The sequence below is a fragment of the Chrysemys picta genome, chromosome 8, assembly GCF_011386835.1.
Source record: "Chrysemys picta bellii isolate R12L10 chromosome 8, ASM1138683v2, whole genome shotgun sequence".
Classification (NCBI taxonomy): domain Eukaryota; kingdom Metazoa; phylum Chordata; order Testudines; family Emydidae; genus Chrysemys; species Chrysemys picta.
The window spans coordinates 15505674-15532832 of NC_088798.1; the positions used below are offsets into that span (position 1 = coordinate 15505674).

Sequence of the window (27159 nt, forward strand, 5' to 3'; positions counted from 1 at the left end):
TTAAACCCAACATTAGCAAACGTGCAAACCTTGTCAAAATCCAAGTCATACCCATGGACAGTTAATCTCTAGTTTTCTTTACAATGGGAGATTTTTTTAAAATAAAATTTGCATTTCAAGCCCCTCAATTTGCATATTCTCTAATTTAAGATTAAATTAGTCCTTCCCACCCCTCCCCACCCTAACCTCCCTGAGTGGAATGTCTAGTTGTAATGTAAATGTCGCTGAATAAAATTTTCCAGGCAGGTAAACACAAAATAATTTTCACAGCATGTTCTTTTTCAAAGTATTTGGTGTCTGTGTGTCTGTGTGTTGGGGGAATTTGCTAATAAATGTAAATAGCAGCAGCTGTGAAAGAGAGCATCTATCCTGTGGCTGCTTGTGTGGCAAAATTCAGTACAACAGTGAGACTATTGTGAGCATAATCAGAAATATAATTGTCATCATCAATGCCAGTTCTTAGGAGAGAGACTCTTTTTAGGGTAGTTTTATTTTTCTATCATTTAAAATCTTCACTGTATGATTTGGAAAGTTAGCCCTCTGTGTCGATTTAATCAGCTGGGCTAGTGGCTGTTTTAGTTCATCATAACCACTTTGCCTTTAACCAAACTACATTTCAAGGCCGAGCCAAAGTTGTGCCCGCGTTTCACAGTAAACATCCCAAATCTGGTGTTACTCAACTGGTCTCAGTTTTCAGAAGCAGCCCAAAACTCAAGCTGGCACTTAGATAACAGCCCCCTGGTTTAAAAGGGATGGTGCTGAAGACCAAACAGTTTAAGTGATGGTTCTTTGACTTGCTTTCCCCTTAGTCTGACAGATCCCAACTTTATTGACCTTCAGGTCGTGCTGCAAGGCTTTGTCAGAGGCAGGAGGGCTAAGCAAATGGGAGGGGATGGTGGCGATATCTTAGCTCTGGCGGGCTGCATCTGGCACTGTTTGTGTCTCCTGGGCGCCCTTGCTGCACTTAATTGCTTTCTCCTGTCACTTGCTCTGTTGGTCACAAACAGCCACTCCTCAGTGTCTCCCCTTGATTTCTCCTGAGCCTTCACAGCCTGGTTCTGTGCCAGCTCCAGACCACTTTCCTTGCCCTTTAGGTTCCCAGCTATCAGGCCCTGCTCCTCCTACAGCCAACTCCCAAGGTGCTGTTTCCAGCCTGCTGCCCTCGTACATTCCTTTCATTTCTAGTTCCTCATCCCTAATGCTTGCAGTATGAGTTTTCCTGTTCCTGGTCACTGTGGATCATACAATGTACCTTACTGACCTGATGATAAACTAAGTCCCTTCTCCTGTAGGCCTAACCCTTGCCTTCACTTAGTGCAGGTTTCTTTCTGAGTAAGTTTTCCATGTTCATCAGGCTTTTTCTGTCTTTCAAGTTGGGAACAAGACATATTTTGGAAACTATGCAGTCTGCTGGGCATCACATCAGCACTCTGTTTCTGTGCGGTGGGCTGAGCAAGAATCCCCTCTTTGTGCAGATGCATGCTGACATTACCGGTAAGTTAGACAAAGGAAACAGGGAAAAAGAGGACAGTAAACTACTTTTATTATTTTAGGTGGCTAAAAACTTTGTGTTTGGAAAAATAAATACGCCCAGTAGATGGAACTCTATTTTGCTGGTTGGCCAAAAACTGTGTAATGCAATGTTACTTCCTGAAAGACTGGATTTCCTGAAATTTAAAGACACTGGAATAACACAAAGATATGGTGTAAACAAAGGTCCCTAATCCATGTTATTAGCAAACAGAGAACATAGAGAAACTGTCTATGTGATTTCCCACTCTTAGACCTTGTTCTCTGAAATCCTTATAGGACAATGCTATAGACTATTGAGAATTATAACATTTCTATAGATTTTTTTAAACCAGCCTATAGAATTGTATAGCAGGGATTTTGTTTACTATAAAATTCTGTACGTTGGTTTACACGTTCTATAGAAATTATTCTTCTGTTAAATCAAATGGACCAGATCCTCAGCTGAGAATCTAGCCATGTAAGTTTTTAGAATAAGTTTTAGATAGAACCTTTTCAATTTCTATAAAGCCCCCTGTTGGTTTCATCCCATTTGAATTCTATAGGGTTTTCCCCGGACCTCAGTTGCTTACGTTGAACGTTTTCTTGATTATACAAAGCCCGCATAATCAGAATTCCTTCAGTACCTCAAGTTATTAAAATAATTTAGGATCCAATCCTGCAGAGCTTGACTCCTGCACAGAGTGTCATTGACATTGATAAGGTTTCACATTGATGTAAGGACCTGTATATGTGGATATATTTGCGGGAGCAGAGTCCAAGCTTGCAGTCTATTTGTAATCTCCATTTCATCTTTATAGGTTGGGTGTCTTTGAACATCTGTAAGTCAGTTCAATATGTTTTCTTTAAAAATGTAGAAAATAACGTCATTTAGTTAAGAGACTTCAGAAAATCTGTGAACTGTGTGTGTTTTGGGGGCATATTTCAAATTAAGAACAGTCAAGATGTTTTGGATCCAGTATAAAGCTCAGATTTGAGGAATTTGGTGTGCAGATTTGCATCACTCTGACATCAAAACAGACATCCTACCTTGATGCAGGAAAAGAGATGAAAATCTGCATCATGTAATTATATTAAATGAAAGCAGAAACAGAGAACCAGATGACACAATGGTCGTTGACCTAGGCTAGATATATACGGTATTGCCACATTGGTGCTTTCTATTTGTCAAACAAGATTTTATCAAGTCCACACCTTCCCTTATCTGAATCAAAAGAAACATATGGTCAGTTTCATTGCAACTAGACTTGGAATAGAAAGCTGCTTTCTGATGTCTGAAATAAAAGATCTATTAATAGGTATTCTTGTTAAAATTTAAACTGGAGTCCTTTGACCATAACTAATGGCTAAGTACAATTAAGGACAAAAAGGCCTTTTTCCACTCTTGGAATACCCCCATTTGTAAAATGTGTGACTAACAAGGGATGTCAAAGTTCATCTGACTGAAATGCTCTTGCTTCTGTTGAACTCATTAGAGCCTATCAGATAAAATAACTAACATTCCTGGATCAATCCCCCATTCTTTCAGGAAAAGAAAAAAATTCCGAATATGTTACTGTTAGATACAAGTGCCATTACTCAGCCATGTAGACTGCCAATTGATAATTTCAGAGATGGCTTAAAAAGCATCAGACTCTTGTTGTTCAGCTGGTAAGATGAATATGTTCATTCTGAGGGCACTTTAAGAAAGTATGTGGTAAAGTTTTAAAGCACACTGAAAGTTGCCCAGTGCTTCAAAGCTCTACAAACACTGATACTAGGAGTAACATTTCTTTCTAGTGTATCTGGAAATATTCAAAGGTCCAGGCCCAGATTCTGAGCTGTGGGTGCAGCTCAAGAGGGGGAATATAAAGTGACCAATCCTTAGAGTGATCATACATCCCGTTTTTCTGGCTGTCCTGACTTTTTGACAAAAGTGGGCATTTGTCCTGTTTGCTCTTGCCAACTTGATCAGTTGTCAGCTTTTGTCAAAAAAAGTCAGGTGTGGCGGAACATGCAGGGGGTGGGAGGGCGGTGATGCTAGCCCTGCGCAGTGGGGGAAGGCAGGGCTCAGGCAGGGGGCAGGCAGAGCTGGCGCGATGCCAGACCCCGACTCGCACGGGGGGCAGGCAGAGGTTGGGCAAGCAGTGACCCCAGCATCCCGCGGGGGGCACGCAGGGCTAAGGCGAGTAGCAACACCAGCCCCAAACTCACATGGGGGGCAGGCAGGGCTTGGGCAAGCAGCGATCCCCAGCTGTACATGGAGAGCGGGGCAGGGTTCGGGTGAGTGGCTCAGACCAGCCCTGCGCAGGGGGTGGTGATGAAGGGGCGGACTAGGGCTAGCTCCACGTGGTGTCCCATTTTCCCTTTAGGAAATATGATCACCTTACCAATCCTATGTCCACCTATGCTGAGCTGATCCCCTCCAGATACAATTTATAGAAGCTTGAGGGATGTCCTAAGTAACACTGGCTGCCTGCCATTCCAGCAGTGAAGGATTGCTGGGGTAGAGAGGCTGTCTGGAGAGACAAGAGCTGGCATAGGAGCAAATGCAGTCGTTTTGTGCCACCCAAGTATCCCACTATCCTGGAGAGCTGGGGTAAGGCAGCTTTGTGCAGGTGGAGTGATGCAAAGCTGTCACAAGGCCACTGAGTATCTGGCTCCAGAATGTTGTCATGAGTTGTCCTTGTGATTCCCACTTTGACGATGAAGGAAACTCTACAAGTTGATGTTAACAAAGCGTTTCCTAGACCCTTACAAGGGAAGACCTACATAGGAGTAGCAGGTTCAAGAGCCTCTAGATTACTTTAGCACCTTGCAATCCTAGAACCCAACTCTACATTTTAGTATCAGGAGTAGTGATTACCAGGAGTAATTGTATTGACTTAAATGCAGCTGTTCATAGCAGGAAGCATTTCTCCCAGTATTATTTGCAGTATGGGCCTTTAATATGTAAATCCAGCCACAGAATGCAACTAACTCAATGATAATAATCAGGGAATTCACAACAATGCCAAATACTGCAGGAGTACTAAAGAATTGGTTAACCTAATGGTAATGACTGTTACTAAGGACCTCCAACTAGGAAAAGATATGGATTTGTGCCTCATGTTTGGCTTTTTTATGAGGTGTGAGGAAGGCTGAAAGGTTCATATTTTGTTCTTTCACTTTTTTTTCTACTTGTGTTTTTTACACTGAAAACTCAGCTCTTTTCTACGCAGTTTTTCCTGGAAAAGACTGCAGAGGGTAGAGAACTAGTAAGTATCTGATATCACAGGTGCCAGGAAGGTAGATGGAAGGTGTTATTTGTTTTTATATTTTATTATGTGGCGGTTTTAAATCTCCTGTTTAACTCACATGTCTTACAAACTGTTGGAAGAAAAAAATCTCTGTTAGAATTCAGTCTCTTCTCTGAAGAGTGGGGAAAACTCCCAGTTTATCACTTCGGGTCTTCCAGGAAAACAAAAAAAACAAACAAAACAAAAAAAGAGGAAAGAGGAGCTCTGACATTGTTACATATTGTGGGCGAGGAGGGAAAGAACTCAAACATTGTTTTATTAAACACATAGTAAAGAAGCAAAACAAATGACACAATCTCATTTTCCCCCTACAGGTCACCTTTTAAGCAGGGGACTGATATAGAGGGTGTGGATGGCTGGCTTTAAAGATGTGTGCAATTGGGAAGAGGTCTGGGTTTTTGTTCTGGTATAATCTATACTGTGTGTGTTAATATTTTACTGAAATTTTTATATAAATTCTGTATTTTGCCTAGAGCCTGGGATAGGTACTGTAGAAGTGCCATTGCTTAGCCATGTATGGGCTTTGTGTAGTTGGCTGATAGAATAAACCTCCTTTTTTTCCCCACTTTAATTATTTGTTGTGTCTTTAGCGCTGCACCATTTCATTCTCCCTAACAGAGGTGTGTCACTTTCTTGTATAGGCAAGCCCATTGTCCTGGCCAAAGAGGTGGAGTCTGTTTTAGTTGGTTCTGCTATTCTTGGAGCTTGTGCTTCTGGAGATTTTGCCTCAATACAGGTATGTACTAATGGAAAAACTCGAGTCCTGCTGTTTCCGCTTTTCATGTGCACTTTTATATCTGGCATCACACACAGGTAATAATTAAGATGGAAGAAAAATGTAGGTTCTGCTCAGCAAGGAAGATTCCAATGTATTCCAATTCCAATTCAGATGTATTTACTGGTTCCTCTCCCCCTTTCATTGAAGCATGCCCTACCTTTGCTATACCTGTGTTTCTTTTGTGTATTGGAGAAACTTGTCTTTTAGCTGTGAGGAGGTGAGGCAAGCACAAGACACTGCTTGTAGAGTTCACCCAGGCAATTTGGCAGATGAACAAGGAAGGTGTTCAGTAGGGCCCTGATTCTGCAATGAGCTCCTGGTGAATATAGCTCCACATGGAGCTCAATATAGGCTCAGATCCTAAGATTGTGACCACTGCTAGTACATCCACTCTTTCATCCCAAGTTATCACGTTCATGGTTAGCCCTGCCTCCACTTCCTGGCACTGGGGAATCTTAAACATGGGCCACACTGTAAAACTTCCGTGCCCACATAAGTATTGCAATCATCCACCACAATGACTCTAGGGTCACCATTAAGGATGGAATTTAGGAATGTCTGCTCCAGAAACGCAGACTCCAGCTACTTAACTTCATTAACTCTAGTAGAAGTAGCATTAGAACTTGTATCTTTTGTAGATCAGCTGCTAGAGAGTGACACAGTCGCAAACATTTAAACAGGTGTTGCCTGGTTTCATGTTGCAGTTGCACACATAGGCACTAGACGGTACATTATAATGCGTTTGCACATACTCTCGTACCAGAACAGCCTCTGCCTGCGTTTTTTAAAGCAAGCACAGAAATTGTTAAATGAAATTTTGAACGGAAACTGAGCGAGGAGTCCCTTGGAATAGCGGTGCAGCTCCTCAGCCATCGTTCCATTGAAGCCAATACGTAGATTTACACCAGTTGAACCTTTGGCGCAGTGTTTCACATTTTTCCAGATGTGGGAATGGAAGAGTGAAGGTTCTGCTGAATTATATGCCTTACCTGGGAATAGCAGTTTCCTTTCATGAGAATTCTCTCAGTAACGTGAATCCCATTGCAGCAAATTAAGTATCTTGTTATGTAGTGTATCTGTATTGTAGCATTGTGGTGCTTGCAGCTAGAACTTGATCGTTCTGAAAAATGCAATTGATTTCAGAAAAAGCGTCTTGTGACAGGGCTTCCTATTTAATTCTTGCCATTCCGTTAATCTTCTGAAGATTACCGCCTGGCCTCAAATAAAAATGGTGCTTGGTTTAAAGTTTAAGCTGTCATCCATACTGATACTTGGTACGTTAATATTTCAAAACTCACAGTACTAGGTTTGGTTTTGTGAATGTTAGTAAAATCGTATGCTGTGAAGTTGCTCAGACTCGGCTGCTTTTTCTCCTATGTGTTTTTATTTTAAATATATCTCCTCATCCTGGCCTATCGAAAATGTGTCAAAAGTATAATCCATCCAAGAAAGTCAGATGAAATACCCTGTCTCATGCTACAATGCAGCGTATTCCTTCAAAAGGTTTTCTCATGTAAACTGCAACAGGACCCTTTCAACCAATTCCATCACAGAACTATTATATTTGCTTCCTTGAATGAAAATATTGTGATGATGTCATTCAGTGGAACCTCATTCTAGAAGTTTAAGTACACACTTTTAAATTAGGAAACCAGTAATTCCTGATGGATGACCTTGGACAAGTCACTTAACCTCTCTGTGCCTCTGTTTTCCCATTTAACATAACAAGCTGATACTGGCGTCCTTTGTAAAGCACTTTGAGATCTTCTGATGAAAAGCACTGTATAAGAGCTAATACCTAGGTAGTACTATTGAAACAGTACATGTTGAGGTCAGGCACCAGCACTTTTTGGCTGTCCCCATCAGTGTCTGTAGAATTTGAGATTAAAATTGTTGACTACCTAAATATTTGGTACCTTAATCCATTCTTAGGCACCTAAGTAAAAATGATCTGATTTTTCTGATGTGCTGAACACCTACATTTCCCATTAACCTCAAACGTTCAGAAATGTTTCTGAAGGTGCTGGATTGTAGTATTTGATGCAACATATTTTGACAGCCTATCTGAGTCAGCTGTTGCATTCCTGAATCAGTCAGTGGCTCACTGCAGCGTAACATTCAAAATAATACATTTGATCCTTTGATAAAGACATTGCATGATGGCACATGGCCAGCAATCAGTTGGAAACTATGCTTTTCGGCTGGGAAACTTTGTCATGATCAAAATACAAATGCAAAAAAGAATTAGCTTATAAAGTCGAAGAGGCTTGGCTCTCATTTAAACTTTAAAGGTGTGACGTTCAAAACGGCTTAGGCACAATTATGTTGCTAATTTACATGTGCTGTTACTGCAGTTGCATGTGCAACTTGGCAATTTCACACTCCAGTGGCCAGTTAGATGCATACCTGGCACTTTGAGTGTAAAAATAAGTGATTTGAATGAATAATCGCAGTAACTGTGCACAGATTTGGTCCATATAAATGGGTGGGAGGATTTAGCAGAAAAAACAGAGCGAGTCACATTCAGCAATGCTTTTTACCCCTCTTTAAATAAAAAAGTTTAGTATAAGAAATCAAAATAAGTAAACATAGCAGAAAAAAAGAATGAAGGGAAAACTCCCTGGTCTGAAGTTCAGCCCAGTCTTATGACCCCTGGCTCTGGGGCCTGACCTTCCCAAAGGCAGTCTCCCCCCAAGCAGCCACTCTTATAGGGTCTGTTTCAGAGCCTGTTCAAGTCAGTGGCATTGTTTCCATTTACTTTAATGAGCTTTGGATCAGGACCATAGCCGTTCCTTATTGCCTCTGTTCATGGGAGGGGGGAAACTGATCTGTCTCTCTAGTATTTCTATCACGCTCATTACCATGGTATCTGAGCTTCTTGTTCACTGGGGAGCATGTCGTGCACTTGAACCTTGTCATAGCACACAGTTATATTCCTGCAGCTTTGGAAAAATCGCACCATAAGTGTTTCCACTGAATACCTTTTCAGAACACACCACTGGTTAAAATAGGCTACCCGCAACATACAGCAGTACCAGTTGCACAGCACCATAGACAATTGAAATGATTAAAAATAATTTTTAACAAGGAATCCATCTATTGACTATACTAGAATCAGAAACTAGAAGCCATGTAAACCCCATACGCTTTGTTAACGCTGCCATACAAAGCTTAAATCCAGTGTTGTAATCTCATTTTCATTATATTGATCTCCTTTCTCTAGCACACCGTCTTGCGGGCCTCTTCCCAACCAATACCGTTCTCAGTGCTGCTCCCATAAATTATGGTTAGCTTCATTATAATGTTTGTCAATAGGAGACATTATTATTGACTGTATTCTGTTAGTGATATAGTGTAGCATTGCTCAGAGCTCTTTGTTTGTCCTGTATAACGATAAAGGAGCATATTATAAGCCCTTTGCTTGATATTTACTCAGCCCTTACCTAGTCAGAACTCTCATTCATTTATGTGGGAGTTTTGATTGGATTTGTCCCAGTAATTTTGGCAACATTTTTAAAAATGGGTGCCTTGGTTTCTGAATGCCCAACGTGAGGTACCTTAAAGTGGTCTGGCTTTCTGAGGTTGGGTGCTCACAATTCTCTGAAGAGTAGGCCTCTTTAGGGTGTCTCAAGTTAGCCGCTCTCAAACTGGGCCATCCAAAATCACTAGGCATTTTTTTAAAATCTTGGCCTTGAGCTATAGTGCTCTGCCAACCAAGGTGCCAAGTGCTGTGCAGAAAGTTAAAATAAAATAATAATAATAAGCAATAGTAATTACAGTTGAACTTTGCCTGTTTGTACCCATGACTGGGAGAGGCATTGGAACTTGACTCTCTTTGCTTTCCTCTCTTGCTCACAACTTGCTCTCCATAGATCCCCAGTCATGTGGCGTACCTTCTTCAGGTTCCATGAGGATGGTGCTGCAGAGACAGACCTCACAGCCATGGGGAGATCCTTGGTCCAGGGGAGGGGGAACAAAGAAGTACAATAGTGATATCATTTAGAACAGTGGTCTCCAACCTTTTTAAGCCCCAAATCACTTTTTGATCAACCCAGGATCTGCCTCACCCCTTCCCCAAGGCCCCGCCCCTTCCCTGAGGCCCCGCCCTGCTCAGTCCATTCCCCCCTCCCTCCGTCACTCACTTTCCCCCACCCTCACTCTCTTTCACCGAGCTGGGGCAGGGAGCTGGGGTGCAGGGCAGGGGTGCAGGCTCTGGGCTGGGGCTGAGGGGTTTGGAGTGTGGGAGGGGGCTCCAGGCTGAGCCTGGGGAAGGGGGTTGGGGTGCAGGAATGAGGGGTGCAAGCCCTGGGAGGGAGTTTGGGTAGAGGCGTCATATGGTGACACTGCACCTAATCTCATAGAATCCACTGGACATTTCATGAGTTTTACTTTTTATTAGCATCATTTGTGGTTTATAGATCCAAAATCCTTCAGGGATTGTCACAAATCGTGTAACATTCTCAACTGTGAATGTTGAGCCTGGGGCAGAGGGTTGGAGAGCAGGAGTGAGGGGTGCAAGCCCTGGGAGGAAGTTTGGGTGCAGGAGGGGACTCCAGGCTGGTGCAGCGGATTGGGGTGCAGGAGAGGGTGAGGGGTGTGGGCTCTGGGGGGAGAGTTTGGTGCAGGAGGGGGCTCCGGGCTGGGGCAGAGTATTGGGGTGTGGGAGGGGGTGAGGGGTGTGGGCTCTGGGAGGGAGTTTGGGTGCAGGAGGGGGCTCCGGGCTGGAGCAGGGGGTTGTGGTGTGGGAGGGGGTGCGGGGTCTGGGAGGGAGCTCTGGCGCGGGTCCTTCAGATGCGTTTATAGAGGAGGGCTGGGATTCTGCTGAAATTTGTTGTTTCCAGACACACGGTGAGCCTTAAATAACCACGGGGTAGGGTTGTAGCGCAGTGATGACTAGCAGAGATCAGAGTACAACGTTAAACGCTGAATCAGCAGATTGAAAGTGGGTTTTGTCAGTGGCAGGAGCTTACTGGAGCTTTTAGCAGCATCACACAAACAACTCAGTGCCTCCGTGCATGATGCTGAAGTTACTACTATTACTGTTCTTAGTATTACTAATACTATTCTTGACTGATCAAAAGAGCCCGCATTGTACAGGTGACTCGGACCCAGGACTACAACGCACTCTAAGAACACAATGTTAAATTATCGTCTACAAAGTTATTTATTTACTGCATATTTAAGCTAATTTGGAGGACTTCAGCTTTTGAGAAGACTACAAAAGTTGCATTTCCATATGAGCTGCAAGCTTTGTGGGTTAAACTGGCAGGGTGGATGCCGTCTTCGGGATTAGATGAAAGCTGTGTACTTACTGTTGTTTTTTTTTTGCCTATTTCTCTGACTTTTTTCTTACAAAATATAATGTTTATACTCAATGTTAAATTCTAATTCTAAATATTGGAAATGTCCTAGCATGAAAATAAGATACATGCATAGGAATATGAATGGATAAATAGAATGAACAACATGATTGTAAAAATCTTCAACTGTGGGCTGGGGGGTTGGGTGCAGTGAGGGGAGCGAGGTGCAGGCTCTAGCCGGGAGGCACTTAACACAGGTGGCTCCTGGTTGGCGGCGCAGCAGGGCTCAGGCAGTCTGCCTGCCTGCTGTGGCACCATGCCGCTCCCGGAAGCGGTTGGCTGCTGGCACGTCTCTGCGTGTGGCCCCTGAGGGGGACAGTGGGTCTCCGTGTGCTGCCTGCATCTGCAAGCACCGCCCCCAGAGCTCCCATTGGCCGGGAACCGGGGATGGTGCTGGGGGAGGGGCAGCGCATGAAGCCACCTCACCCCTCCTTCTTTCTTCCCCTGGGGGCCACAGAGATGTGCCAGCAGCTAGCCGCTTCTGGGAGCGGCTTGGGGCACCCTGCCCGAGCCCACTGCGCCACTGGACTTTTAGCTCCAGAGTTCACAGTCGACTAGCCGAGGCTCCAGAATCGACCCATCGATTGCAATTGACGGGTTGGTGACCACTGATTTAGAAAGTCTCTAATGAACACGATTCCTAATACAGGGTGGTGAATTATCTGTATATCAATATATTTTACCCCAAAGCCTGCTTAAATGAATGGGAATCTCTCCATTGACCTTCCTGGGGTTTTGATCAGACCCATTATTTATATTTACTGCAACAATAATGGTTTCTTACTTGAAGAAGTCATACTGTAATCCTAAGCATGTTTCTTCTCAGAAGACACTAAGCACCAATTTATCGCCTTACTTTCTTCCTCCTTATATAACAATACTCTAATTGCTCTTTAAGGAGTATAATATATAGTTTTTTCCCAAAGCAGTCAGAATCCAACTTTTAAATCTTACAGATTTTTGCTCTTGATAAAATATTCCAAATAAAGTATCCAAATCCTTATCTTTCGGATGAGAGCAAGTGAACAGGCATGCATTAGTGACTCATGGATTAAAGGGGATTTCTTCTAAAATATCATATTCCCCTTTTATTTGTTATCTTTATTGACCACATCTGTGCTAACAACTGAGTTCTCAGTATCCTCCACATCTTGCAAAGAAATGTTTGAAATGAAGGTTACTGCAAAATTTGTAACAGTCTATGTTACAATCTAATTTGCCAGATTCCAGTGTGGGTTTAAAAGCCCAAGCCTTTATTCAAAACTGCAATTTCATCTTTAGGTAATTCTACCAAGTAAAGATTTATAACATCCATCTCTGATGCCTGGTCACCATATGTTGTTCCTTCAAAGACTGTTGAGTTCCCTGTTTTCCTCTTCATGTATCCTCTCTGCATTTTTTTCTCCTCTGTGGTAAAGAGGAATTAAAACAATTGGTCTACCCAATAAAATAATGCTCAGGGTGATCAGAATTATCTCCCATTTCATCCTTGATTATTTAGTCTCTAGAATCTCCTGTGGAAAAAAACCTTCTGTTTTCCTTTTTGCTATTTAGTTTTGTCTTTTAATTTGCCCCAGCCATACACTGCTTTCTTTTAGCTGGTTAATTCTGTCTCTTTAATGTTTCTGTAGCTACAAGCTGTAAAACAGCCCACCTGGCTCAATGCTGACACAGGAGACAATCCATGGTGGTTTGTTGCCATATAAAATTGCATGATGTGAAGGATTTTTGAAATGTAGATGCCAGTGAATGAAGTAGCCTTGGCATTGCTGACCAAGATGAGTCTATTTAGAGGCTGTATCTATTGAGCACCAGTATCCTGGTTCACTGTCTATGCACATTTCTGTGTGATCGTTTCTATGATTGTTTCCAGTTTACATCAGCAACTTCTCCTAGGTAAAAGTGTTCAATAAATAAATGTCAAAGTTTCAAATATATTGTTGTTACTCAGCTTCAGTTGTATGTAAGTAAAAATTGGAAGGGGGTGTGTGTGTTTGATTTGGCAATTGTCCAATTCTCTCCTCAGGATAGCCTACTCATTCAGACATAGCACATACGCTCAGGAACAGGATTATTGACCTGTAAAAACCAGGAACCCCACTGATCGTTCCTTAATTGCACATTAAAGCAATTAATAAAATTACCTTTAGGAAACTTAATTACCAGTTTTTGTTTGGACCTGGCAAATTAAAGTGGGATCTTCTCCACGAGGAAAAGATTAAAGAAAAAATCTTTATACAGGGCAATGAAATGTGTTTGACCAGTAACGTTCGGTAACCAGTGGAGTCATTTTGACACAAATATCGAGGGGGCAATAAAGGTTTGGTTTGGGCTTGTCTCTCCACAGACCCATGTTGAGCATTTACACCATTTTAACTCGCAGCAGTGATTGGAAAGCATCTAGCACATAGTGAGAGCAACTGCAAAGAAATAATCAGATATAAATATCACAACAAGTGTGACCAGTGGGTTACATGTGCACAGGGCCAGGCCACAACATTTTGGCACCTGAGGAGGGGAGCTCAAATGATGTCACCATGCCCCCTCGCTTGGGCCAAAACTTTGAAAGGTCTCAATTCTGCCTTCTTCCTGTTCTACTCCTCTCATGGTAGTGCTCTGCTACGTACCCCAATAAAGGAGCACTAACAACTTAAAATGCCTTGTTCAAAAATGTTAAGTAACACTTAACTTTCAAACGCCTGAACAGCAAATATAACTTTTCTTGTCTGCATAGTAAACACTGGCATTTTTACCTATTTGAATAATCAAAGTGGTGCTTTCCGGGCCTTGGTTACAAAGATTTGAACTGCTTCCTGAAGGTCCACAGTCTGGGCCAGCTCATGCTCTGTTGAGATGGTTGCAAGCCCAACCAGCTTCTCCTGTGTAAATGTGGAGCATAGATGTGTTTTTATTAACTTCAGCTTGGAGAAGCTGCATTCTCCACTGGCAACTGTTACAGGAAGTGTTAGAAGTATGCGCAGAGCAACAAAAGCATTTGGAAAGAGGGTGGTCATCTTACTTGTGCACATATATTCCAGAATAGCCTTTGGAGTTGATCCTGCTGAAAAGTATCTTGAAAGGGCTTTCAGTTCATCACCTAAATCACTCGCATCAATATCGTGCATGTCATCATGTGTCAACACTGTCTCTAGTGCCCTGCATTGCTGGTGTAGGTCTTCTTCAGGTATAGTGAGGAGTTTTGGAATATCATACCACATGCCAAATATACTGCTGTGTTCCTTGAGCTGCATGAAATGTTCTTCAGCTGACTGTATTGCACAATCTAGCACCTGGTTAAAGAATTCAACTTTGAATTGTTGTTTGGGGTCTTTTGTGGGATTATCCCGTGCCTCGTAATCAAAATGTCGTCTTCTTCGGTGACTCTTGTATTTTTGAATGGGTGGGGAAATAGCTTCAGTGTGAAATTCCTCTGCCAACTTCTGTGCACTCTTCAGAACGTTTTGAAATCCCTCATCTGACTGGTAAGACTGTAGGTATGACTTTATTTGTCCAGTTGTTCCATTGCTCTAGATATATCAAGGTCAACGCCTTGGAGTCTCTTGCTTACAACATTTATTTCAAACAGTATGTCATGCCACAACACTAAGCCACACAGAAATTTGAAGTTATGTATGTTTCTGGTGATTCCATTTCCCTCTGCCACTGTTCTCCCACGAACAGTTCCTGTCATAGCATTATCCTCCATAATGGCAACTCTGGCATCATCTATCTTCTCAATTTGGTGTTTATCGCCTCCACTCGACTTTCCCATCGTGTGGCACTCAGTGGTTTCAGTGTCAGAGAGGATGTTCCCAGATGTTGCTTCAAAATTTGCCATCGATGAGTTGATGCAGAGAAAAATACATAGATGCTTTGAATTACATTAAAAAATTCAGCAGCCTCACTAGAAACTGATGCTGCATCACTGACCACCAAGTTCAATGAATGAGAACTGCATGGGACAAAAAAAACTCGAGGGTTTAACTGTCGGATCCGTGTCTGCACTCCTCTGTTCTGTCCTCTCACGTTGACACCATTATCATAGCCCTGACCTCTCATGTCAGCTATCGCAATTCCCGTATCTTCCAGCTTTTTAAGAAGCACATTTGTCATACCAGCTCCTGTAGGATCATCAATGTCAATAAGTTCTAGAAAATGATCGCTGACAGTCACCATTGCATGGACATTTTCACTAGGTTCTGTTGTTGTTGTTACAAAACACACCATTAAAGGCATTTCTTCCATATGGCCGATGTCAGGTGTGCAGTCCAGAATAACAGAGTAATATCTTGCTGACTTCAGATCTGCCACAATCTTCTGTTTGACTTTCGTTGCCAGTAACTATATGATCTCATTTTGAATTGTTTTTCCAAGGTAGTGGTGGTGACTCTTCTTAGATGCTCCTGGAGTACAGCATTAAACTCAGCCATCAGCTCCACAATTTTAAGGAAGTTTCCATTGTTTGGCACATTCCGCTGATCTGAAGTGCCACGCAGTGCTAGGTTTTGGGAATCAAGCATTCTCACAATGGCAATTTGCCTTTTCAGAACATTTTGCCAATAAAGAGACTCTGATGCAATCTTCTCTTGATGCTGATCATCTCTGGTGGCCTTTAACCTTAGTCTCATCTCAAGTTCTTTCCACCTATGGAATGCTCTCTGGTGAGTTTGCTGCCTTCTCGTGGCATGCCAGATTTCTAGCCAGATTCTTCCAGTCCTTTGTTCCTGTAGAACCCAATGTGGCTGGAACATTAGACTGGAAGAGTTTGCAACAAAAACAATATGCAGCATTCTGGGTTTTTGAGTACATAAGCCATGGCCTCTCCACTTTTTCACCATTGGGGATTTCACGGCAGTAATGTGTTGGATGGAAACTTCTATTTTCATTGTCTTTGGGAACATGAAGTTTTTCACTTGCTGTGGCCCATGCAGTACAAGGAAGTCCCTCAGGCTACTGCTCAAGTGGGTCCACAGTCCTGGATCATCTAGACTTAAGGAACTAAACTTAGCAGCAAGCTGTTTCTTGCACCTCCACCACACTCTTCTCTGATCTACACTTTTCTTCAGGTCTGTGCATGGTTACATCCATTTGAGATGGAGATACAGATGCTGCAGTAGCTGCCAGGTCACCTGCACTCTGACTAACTGGAAGATCAGGCATCTCCTCACCACTCACATCTTCACTGGGGTCAGAAGGCTCACCGTGAACATTTGTGTCTATGTATCTCAGGAGAGCTCCTTCCTGCTTAGATAGAAAAGCTTCCTTTGCTTTCTTTCTTTTTCTGAATGCTGCCCCAGGGGGGCGTTTTCTTCTTTCACTCATGACTGTTGTTCTGTGCCAGCTATAGTGGCTCTCAACACTCAGTTGAAGGGGACAAATAAGCAGGCTGGTAGCAGGGCCTGAGTGAGGGAAGATATAAGCATCTTAAGGGCTTAACTGGCTCCTACTACTTCATCTGACTGCCTGTTCTCCTCAAGTAGGTTCAGGGAAGCAGCAGGAAACAGGAAGCCCCCTGAGAAGCTGGTGTTAATCAGTCCAGGCTCCTGGGGGTGCTAGAGAGGTACATAAGAGGCTCCTCCTCCTCTCTCTCCCTGCAGCTCCTGCTGCTTTCTGTTATTCCCTCTCACCTTTTCTCCTGCCTGCCTGTTATGTCTCTTGTGCTCTCCTTCCTCCAGCACCGCACTCCATCATCTCTGTGCATCTAGAGCAGAGAGAATACATATGCACCAGCAGCAGACACAATTTTCTACACTCTGGGTCCTAGTGGCGTCCCCTCCCACCCCCCATCCCCACAGTCTGGCACCTGAGGCGGACACCTCAGTTTGCCTCATGGTAAGGCCAGCCTGCATGTGCATCTACACATGTGGGTGCATGACCGTGTCTGTGTGTGTCTCTCTCTCTCTGTATTTCTCCCATGCTTTGTATCTCTATCTCTCCTCCACCCAATATTCTGTGTGCCCCACTTCCACTGTGTCCTCAACCCCTTGAAGCCAGACTCCTCCAAAAAGTTAACTGTCCCCCTCCCAGTAGTACATTGCTCCCCACTTTGGAAAGAGGACATGGGGTGTCCTGTACCTGCTCCAAGTCTGAGGGGAGGGGAATGTGCTTCCTGCTTCCTCTGAGTTGGGATACTAGAGTGAATCTGGACTCTTGCTTCTGGCTCCTCCTGCAGACTGAATGTGAGGTTGCCTCTGTCCAGCAGATGGTGCGCCGAGCTCTCATCTCTACTTATCAGCTATTGGGAAGCCCCACAGATGAGGAAGTGTTGAGCCTGGTGCCCCACAGCAGCACTTTGGGGTCTGGAAATGGCCTCCACTTCCCTCCCTCCCTCACCTCTCCTCCACCACACACTCAAATTTGAGGGAGAAAGTCCCCTGCTCATTCCCCTCATAATTATGCTTACATCTGCAATCCATTTTTTGTGTGTACCTGACAGAGATCATTTGCTCCCACTTCTCAACCTCATCTTCTGTTTGATCCAGTAGTGAGATCATAGTTTTGTATTTGACATCAGTGTGTTGCCATGGAAATGACTGTGATGTCTGCAGTTCAATTATGAGACAAATATGGGCAGAAATCTTTGACTTGTATGAAAGGAACCAAAAAAAAACCATTAACACCACATGAAAAGTGAATAGATTTCATTTTTAACTATGATGTATGTGAGATTTTCCAAGTATGAAAATAACATTTGAAATCATTTGGAGTTTTTTTCCCCCTATTGTCTTTGAGAGCTAAGCAGAAAGACAACTAGATACTGCAGTGACTCGCACTGTATAATTAACTAAGATGGATTGGTTGCCTCATTTAAACAGCCATTGTAATCGAGCAGCTGAACTACCTGTTGACGTCAGTTGAATATCCCCTGAAGCAGCACCATTAGCCATGTGGACATAGGGCATCCTGACCTTCCTTTAAAAATGATGGACATGTCTGTAAAGTCCATAAGTATTAAAGGGATGTGTTGCATGCAAGGGTTTGAAATGATGATGATAATGATAACATGTTTGAAATGATTAGTTTACAACTCCCAGTTTCAAGAACTTTAAATTGTTTTATTTATGCACGGCTTGGATCTTCTAAATATAGTGGAATCATGTAACATGTATTGTAAGAGTACCAATGATTATTACTTGGACTTGGGAGGAGGTTCATACTGGTTCACCCAAAAAGGACTATAGCCACAGATCATGTTGTTTGAGTTTTTGGACCAGATCTTCAGCTGGTATAATTTGGCATAGCTCTGTTTTTTTTCAGTATAGCTACACTGATTTACACCAGCTGAAGATCTGAGCCTATATTTCTCTTCCAACCATTGCTAGTTTGGTCAAGGACTGATGTGAGAAGAAATCTGTATCTGCGTCTATGTCTTTAATGAGAAAAACCAGGGGAAAATTGGGGAGCAATAGTTCTTTCCTTTAGAAATGTTAATAACTGGGTAGACAAAATCATCAGAGGAAATAAAATGACTTCTCCCTGTTGTCAGGCAAGTCTCCTTCCCCCATCTCATTAAAAATGAAAAGCACTCTTGTTTTTAAGCAGGGTAAATTAGTAATTAAGTGCTCTAATCAACTTGTGTAAACAGAGTATGGAAACAGAGAAGCAAATTAATCATTTTGTTGGCTTGCTTTTACTGTATTAATGCACCTTTTACTAAGGGGCTTCCTGCGGTGTCGGGATGTTTTTTATTCTCTACTCCTTTAATCAAAGCATTTTTGATAGGCAAAAGAAGGTTCAGATGGCTATTCTGAGACACCAAGAAGTACAGGAGGAAATGGGCTTGGGTGGTCTGATCTTGTGGCTTTGTTCTTCAACAACTCCAAAGGATTTCGGATAAATTCTTATGCTTGAAATTTGAGTTCACAGTTCAGTGAAGATCATTTGGTGCGGTTCCTGGACAAGGGCAGGTGATTGCTTTTTCTTAAAGGGACTGCTTCTGATTTGTATTACTTAAGTAAATTTAGTTCTTGTGAAAGATGCCTCCCCACAAGTCCAAGTCATCCATTTATCCACAGGACAGATATGGCATGGGAAGAATTAGTTCAAGTTTCAATACACAAATTATGTACCCTTCACTGGGTGCACTATGTTAGAGGAGAAAACAGTTGAATTTCCATAACCCATTCAATTCTTAACCTCTTTGCTCTGACTGCCAACAAAGATAGTATGTAGAATCATAGATAATTTATGATGAGGACTCTTCCAACCACTTGGTACCACGCAAGATTTTGATTCAAAAGCTAGAATTGTAGAAAATTAACAGGGCCCACATTAAATAGATTAAAAACTGGCTAACTGCTAAATCTCAAAAAGTAATTGCACATGGGGAATTTGTCATTGAGGTGTGTGTTTCCAGTGGAGTCCTGCAGGAATCGATTCTTAGCCTAGGCTAATAAAGCATCAAATGGTAACAAATGGTAGTCACCGTTCGCCAGGACCAGATCCAAAGCAATGACTTAGTGGTGAAAGGGTTTGTATCCTGTTACCAGTTTCTTAGTCCACCTTTCTGAAATGAAAATGAATCTCTGCCTATGCGAAAATCCATTGTGCATAAAGAAGTTAGGTGCAATATGTGTTCCCTTTGGCATGTATGAAACCACCAAGAGACTGGCAATGGCTCCAGCCTTTGTGCATACCAAATTTCTTTAGAGAAATAAAGATGGGGGAGAAAAATTAAAGGGCAAAGATTTGGTGGCCTCTGTCCAGTTCCTTGTGGACTGATGTTAGTTCACATTACAGAAAATGCCGTTTCATTTGGCATATATTGGCACCCTTGTCAGCACTCTCAGCAGAGAGGACGAGGACTGAGTGGAGACACAACTACTCTCTCCACCCAAAGATGATCGCTCTGGATTAAGACTGAGGCACACAGGTATGGGGGGCTTGCTGTACCACTCAATAGAGGATTGAATTTCCCATCAGCCCGGTACTTTTCATGAGCGTTAAATTCACTTTTTAAAAATGGCACTAAGTCTGCAGAAGCATTACCTTTTTATTTTAAGTGACACGAATGTTTACATATGGCTGAATCGCATCACCTGCTGGTAGTTTAATCCAGGGAAAACACCACCACCACCATTTAAAGATCCAAACAACTGGGATGTGGCAGTCAACAATAACCGGGATGTTTTCATGAAAGCCCTAAGATCAGTAGCCTCCTACGCTATTACTGTTTACTGATATGTGATACCGGTTGACATCTGTTACCCTTCTTGCTTGATGAGAGCTTGCTTTACTTACTCTAACATTTTCACATTGCCATGCTGCTGAAATTCACTGATACAGAAATTCCCTCTGAGTCCCCACAATCATTATATAACAAGCAGAGCGCTCATTGTTTGCTAGGCTTGGCATCATCATCTGGCCTACACATCTTTATGTTAGAGCTGAATATTGAAAGAAAACTATCTAAGAACCCCACCACTGTTAAATATTTTCAGCCATAGCTGTGTCTCATGTTATATGCTGTCATCTGTTTGATGTCTTATCAGATCAGTACATGCTGTACAGTAGAGTTTCATTCATTGTCACGTTAGATGATTTGTTGTCATTTCAGATCACTAGAAATTATTACAAGTAAAAACTTGTTTTGGAGAACGTCAGAGATTGTTCCTATGGATTAGATAACTATTAAAGTGACAGATGATCCTGGACTGCAGTACAGGGCAGGGCTGCCCAGAGGATTCAGAGGGCCTGGGGCAAAGCAATTTCGAGGGCCCCTTCCATAAAAAAAAGTTTCAATACTATAGAATACTATATTCTCATGGGGGCCCCTGCGGGGCCTGGGGCAAATTGCCCCACTTGCCCCCGCCTCTGGGCGGCCCTGGTACAGGGCTAGATTTCCAACTAGTGTAAATCCCCATAGCTCCATTGATTTCATTAGCGTGACACCAGTTTACATCAGAGCCCTGATCTAGCCAAACACTTGAGCACATGCTTAACTTTAAGTGTGCAAAAGTCCCATTAAAGACAGTGGGACTACCCACCCGCTAAATTAGTGCTTTGCTGGATCAGTGCTCGGCTGAAGATCTAGCCCCTAATTCACTTGGAGATGATACATCTTGAGGTGATGAGGATTATTATGGCTTCTGCTGTTGGCTCACAATAATACCCGTTCAACAAGCGGCAATGGAATATGATAGGTGATAGGAGACAAAGGTACTGTATAGCCTTTTCTTTGTTCTTGTTGCTATCCAGAAACTTAGCGCACTCTGTTTTAAATGTCATCCAATATGAGATTGGGATTCAAATTTGTAATTTCTCTGTAGCTATGTAATAAACAAAGAAAGCCAGATCCTCAGCTGGTATAAATTGGCGTAACACCATTGACTGCCAGGGAGTCATGCCGATTTACAATGGCTGGGTGTCTGGCCCAGAATTCTCACAGCTGGAGGCCACCAGCTGAGCAATACTTAATAATATGGCCATACTATTTTCTTCAAAATAAATGATTAATAAAATACCGCACTCCTAAAATGAAATGAAACATTATGTTCTGTTTCGATGTCAGGGAAAGGGTGCGTGTTACCGTTTGTTGGGAAATCAGCTTGGCTTATCTGTTTATTATCTGTCTGAGAGCAGTGATAAAGATTTTATTACTTATCACTTACATTTATGAGAGTGGATTGAAAAGGCAGTTAATTCCTCCAGGAACACTAAAATGATCCAAGAAACCTACTCTTTTTTATTGTGTCTTCATGTAGAAGATGTGGCCAGTTAGAGAGGGCCAGATCCTTAGCTGGTATAAATCAATTGACTTCAATTGAGCTCTGCCATATTACACTCACTCAAGATTTGGCCCACAGTATTTTGAGAAGTTCAATATTTTCTTCATGGACCTTATCCAAAGCTCATTGCAGGCCATGGAAGGATTCTCATTACCTTCAATGGCCTTTTGAGCAGGCCTTTTCATAGATAGATACTCTCAGAAACAACCTACGGTAAACGTAGCATCTCTGTTGTCAGTAGGTTTGATAACTACATTTGTGATCCTGGTGATCTATAGTAGGAGACTGTGATTTTCCATCTAATAACTTTTAGTAACCTCCTGTCAGCTGACACCTTGGCATAGAATAGAATTTGTGTTGGATCGATCGAGTACTGTCATAGGGGGAGTCTATTTATGTCATCTGTCAGCAAGTCTGAGAGGTGGGAAGCAGGAGGAAATACACTGGTTAGAAGAGTTTAGTCTCCACTGCAGGTCTTTTCATAACAAACCAAAGGTATGAGTGTCCAGTGTAGAGTTCAGATGGGACACATACAGCCAACTGGTAATAAAATGGATACATGTGGAAAAGTATATTAAACATGCAAAGTAACAGTATACTAATAAAGAAGGACTCGGTAGTGTCTTGTGGATAGGTTGGTCATTCTGTAATGGGGAACATGGGGTTGCTTTTAAATGGACTGTGTAAATCAGTCAGGAAGATTCCATGCTGGAGTAAATCGATTTTTGTAAGCAAGTTAAGATTGAATATCAGCTTTTACAATAAACTGTGCAATAATAGGGCTACCTTGTGCTTATTATAACCCATGGCAATGTTTTCTCTTCATATATTTGTAAGGAAACTGTAAATGTGCCTTTATAGCTTTGAGATAGCTATACATTTTAAGAACTATCTATATCCTCCTACTTTGGGACCTAATTCTACCCACAGATACACAGGCACAACTCCCAGTGAAGTCATTTGGTCTTTGGGTTATGTAGGAAAAAAGTGCAACAACAACATTTTTGGGGAAAGATGAGTATGTGGGAGTACTATAGATTCTTTATAGCTGTAGTAGCCAATGGTGTTCTTTTCAGAGTGTGCCTTGCTTAATGATGTACAGGATGTCAGACAAATTAAGTCTCCCTGCCCTCACCTCTTCCATAGCCAAGCAGAACAACCTTCAAGCTATGCACTAGAGAACTGAAACTCAATCAGGCCACATTGTGAGATTAATTTTCCATCTGGGATTTGAACTCTTGCTGTGTCAGTACAGCGGATCAGACTGTTCTGTAAGGAAGCAAAGGCATGTAGAGTCACAGTGCTAGCTGTCTGAAATGCCTGGGGGTTTTAAAATGCATTTCTCAAAGGACATTCTGATTACTTAGTCTGGGGATTTGACACCAGTGGTTTGAACACCAGGACATACTTTTATCACCCTAGATCTTAAGAAGTATTGCTACCTCGCATGTACGCCTTTTGGCTTTTGTCCCATGGGTAACTATAGAATTTTGTTCCCATAAAATTAAGATAATTCTGCTATATCTGGCCGATTAACACAACTCCATTCACCATGGTGCCTGGGCATTTTTTAGATTCCCTTGCATGGCTAAATATGAATGGAGACTTCGTTACCTTTTATAAATAACAGAGGGAGAGTCCAAAATCATTAACACTTTTATCACCATTTAAAAACAAGTTGATTTTATTAGCATATTGATTTTCTTCATCAGAGTTCAAATGCATTTCTCCCTCTCTCCCATCTGTTGATCTACCTCATGTATTTCACCTCCTTGGTATCTAATTGTCAGACACAGCTATGCAATCATCACCCAAAATTCCAGGAGTGCAAAATTCCAAGTCCTTGGCTCCCTTACTGCTCTTATGTGAGTTGTCAACTATGTAATGGGCTGGTGTTGTGATGCATGGTTTGACTTCAGAAGCAGGGCAGTGGCGTATAAAGAGAGCCTATGTGAAATTGGTTGATGGTTTCAATTCATTTTCACATGGACAGGTAACCTTATGATAACTGGCACTACAGTAATTGGTGCTCTTGTGGGGAGACTCAGCAGAAAGGCCAGTGACTCAGTCAGCATCGAGACTTAGCTACTACCTTATTCCTGGGGTTGTTCCTCTATATCAGGATTGAGACACACTGGGAGAACATTGGTAGAGAAGCTTGCGCTACCATTAGCTTGTGCAGTTCCTGATTTGTGGATAGATAGAGAATGCACGTTGGCCCGCCAGCTTTCACCAGCACTGTTTTCCGTTGAGAATGATACAAAATTAATAATGTGTAATCCTCGTATGGGCTGCATTTATTGCACAGTTATAAGCCTTCAATATATAATACATACTGACCCATCTGCAAGATGCTGAACATCTCCTGTGAGGTGATGAGTGGCCTCCATTCCACATCATCCCATCTAGGATGGGGGGAGGGTATCCACTCCTCCTCGCCACCAAATAGGCAGGGGGTGGTAAATCCCCATCTGCCTAGCAGTGGGGGTCCATTGGAGCTTCGCTACCAGAGAATATCGCCAATTGACCCCCAAGGATCAGAAAAGATGAAACAGTTCCAAGCTCTATTGTCTCCTCTGGGGGATTTCTGTCGGACTGGGATGTACGTGGGGTTGGGGGATGATGCCCATTTCCTCTGTCCTGCCCACTTGTCACCAAGCCCACCTCTCTACCCCCTCCCCAGTGCATAGCTAAACACCTAGGATATTTATAACGTGGCTGCTGTGTCCAGCCAACTCATTTCACTCACTTGGCTCTTATTTAACCTTCCAGGACTTGTGTTCCCTGACAAGTTACTTCCTTTATGTTGGCATGAAATACCTTGTTATCTCTATTAATTTTGCATAGATTAGACATTGAACCCTGTATCTTTGGAATTGGGGGAAGCTGTGCTTGAACATCTTACAGCTGATAAATTAGTTGTGTGTTCGCCTCTGGTTTGGGAGCCGGTTCATAGCTTAGGTGAAAGAGATGAATAATTGCTTTAAAGATGCTAAGTTGTTCGAAGCTCTTGTAATAAATGGGGTCTTTGGGGGATGAGCTGTTCTCACTTTTTTAATATTTTGTGTAAAAGCTTTGTTTGTAGCCCATTACTCATTACTTGCTGGTAATGGTAGTAACACAGTCTGTTTAATTTTGCAATAGTCCCACCTAGGGGATATTTCTTGTACTGCACTGAACAAGAAGAGGCTACGTTAGCTCTGCTTTCAGTTTGCTTTCATGTTCTCTGCTTCTTTTTATTGTCTTTGTGTCCTTGGAGATGGAGGTATTGGAGCAGCCAAGACTTTTCTCACAAGAGGCAAAATGTCAGAATTTTGGCTTTTTGGATTTGATTCGTGGAGTGTGCGTGTGTCATATCTTATTTCCCTCTGAAGAGAGACAGAGAGAAGAGGTGGAAAGAGCATACAAGAAGCATGAGACAGAAGAAGAAAGAGGATGACAGAGGCTGTCCAGAATGTCCCCTTTTTCTTTTTCATGAAACTCTGCTCCAGACACTAATACCTTCCCTGTGTCATCTGGCTATTTCTCGGAAAAGCTGTTCCTTTTTAATTTTCTTCTGCCATTAAGTCTATCACCCTCCTCTCACCTTTCTTCTGTCTCATTTATCCTTTCTGTCTCCTCCCTTTGATCCTTCTCTTCCTCTTTTCTTCCCTTCCTGGGATCCTCCTCTCTTTCTTGTTCCCCTTTTTTCCCCTCACTCCATTTTGTTCTTTTCCAGGTCTGTTCTATATAGGTTCTCATACTGCACTCATCATCATAATACCTGAGCGCTTCCCAGTAGTGCGTTATGTCACCAATGTGACTAACATCTGTTCTATCATCTTCTCAGCAGAGGAAGAATTGTGTGCTGGGAAGTGTCTTGCTTTCATTTTTATTGGTAGTGGTGTTTTTATGACGCTATGTATTTGTTAGATAGGGTTGCCAATTTTGGTTGGATGTATTCCTGGAGGTTTCATCGCATGACATCATCTTTAATTAAAGATTAATCTTTAATTCCTGGAGACTCCAGGACAATCCTGGATGGTTGGCAACCATATTGTTAGATAAAGCAAGGTCAAAGAGGTGAGGTTTGTGATGGTTCTTAGTTCCTGGAGGAATTCATTCCACGGTCTGAGATCAGCCACTGACAAAGTTCTGTCTCCCGCACAGGTGAGCTTTACCCTTATTGCAGAAAGTTTCATTGTGCCAGAGGAACAGAGTTGTCGACCAAGGTCTTCATCCTGGAACTTTAGGCTGTCCCCTAGGTATCCAGGCCATGGAGCACCTTGAAAAGAAGGACTGAGACTCTGAACTTCGTTTGATATTCTATTGGAAACCAGTATACAGAATGGAGGGCAGGTCTGACGTGCTCATGGTAGCCTATGCTACTGAAGTGACACGCTGCAGCATTTTGTGTTAGTTGGAGTTTCCTAAGTACTGCAGGCTTTATGCCCATTTATATCACATTGCTGTACTCCAACCAAGGAGTGACAGAGGTGAAATTAACTGAGACCAGGTCATCAACCATCAGGATGGGATGAAGTCTCATAAACAACTGAAGATGACAGAAAGCGTTCCTTGTAGATGCTGCTATCTGAGCCCTTAGTGTCAGTGAAGAATCCAAGAGTACTCCCAAACTGCATGATGAATTGACCACGCGTGGGTATGTACCTCCAGCCAAAGGAAACTGCTGTGCAGCTGCAAACTTGCTTTTCTTTTCCCACCAGCATCTCCTCTGTCTTACTCAAGTTCAACTTCAGCCAGTTGTTCTTGAGCTGACCTTGTCTAAGCATTGGACCATGTTGGTGACAGCGGTGTGGTGAAGGATAGGTAGAGCTGCATATTATCTGCATATTGCTGACATTTGAGTCCATGTCTTCAGTTCACCTAGCAGCTGCATGTCGATGTTGAAAAGGACTGGAGGGAGAATTGATCCCTATGGGACTCCCTAAGTGAGGAATTTTATGGTGCAGGTGCAGTTTCCCATCATAACCATGGACCCTTGCCATCTCTCTAAGACAACAGTATCTTATGATCAGCAGTGTTAAATGCTGCAGAGAGGTCCAGGAGGATGTAAATGGATGTCTGCCCTCCTTGCATTAACAGGATGAAATCATACATCAGTGCCATTATAGCTGTTTCAGTTCTGTGTCCTGGCCTGAATCCAAATTGTGCCAGGTCTTGAATGTTCGCTTCAGTTAGATGATTTTATAGTTGGCCTTTGGCTATCTATTCTGTGAGCTTGCTCAGGAATAGGAGGTTTGATACTGTGTGGTAGTTTGGCTAAAACTGATGTATCTAGCATGAGTTTCTTCACTGTTGGTCAGACCCTTGTGTGTTGAAGTAGTAAGAGAAGATTCTCTCTCTGAATGAGACTCTGGCTGTTTCATTCAGGAGTGGCACCGGTTGCTTATGACTGTCTTTCACCAGCCAGATAGGGCCTGGGTTGCATTCACAAGTCTTGATTCAGAACTCCTTTAGGGTGTGTAGAGCTTCTTGGTGAGTGA

General features: G+C 42.6%; 1 protein-coding gene across 1 annotated transcript in view; it reads left to right on the forward strand.

Annotated features, from left to right (window-relative positions):
• FGGY (FGGY carbohydrate kinase domain containing) overlaps positions 1-27159 on the forward strand; it is a 197314-nt gene that overhangs the window by 148286 nt on the left and 21869 nt on the right. The window contains 2 exon segments of the mRNA XM_065553922.1: positions 1374-1494; positions 5450-5544. Of these exon segments, the coding sequence (XP_065409994.1) occupies positions 1374-1494; positions 5450-5544 (216 nt within the window).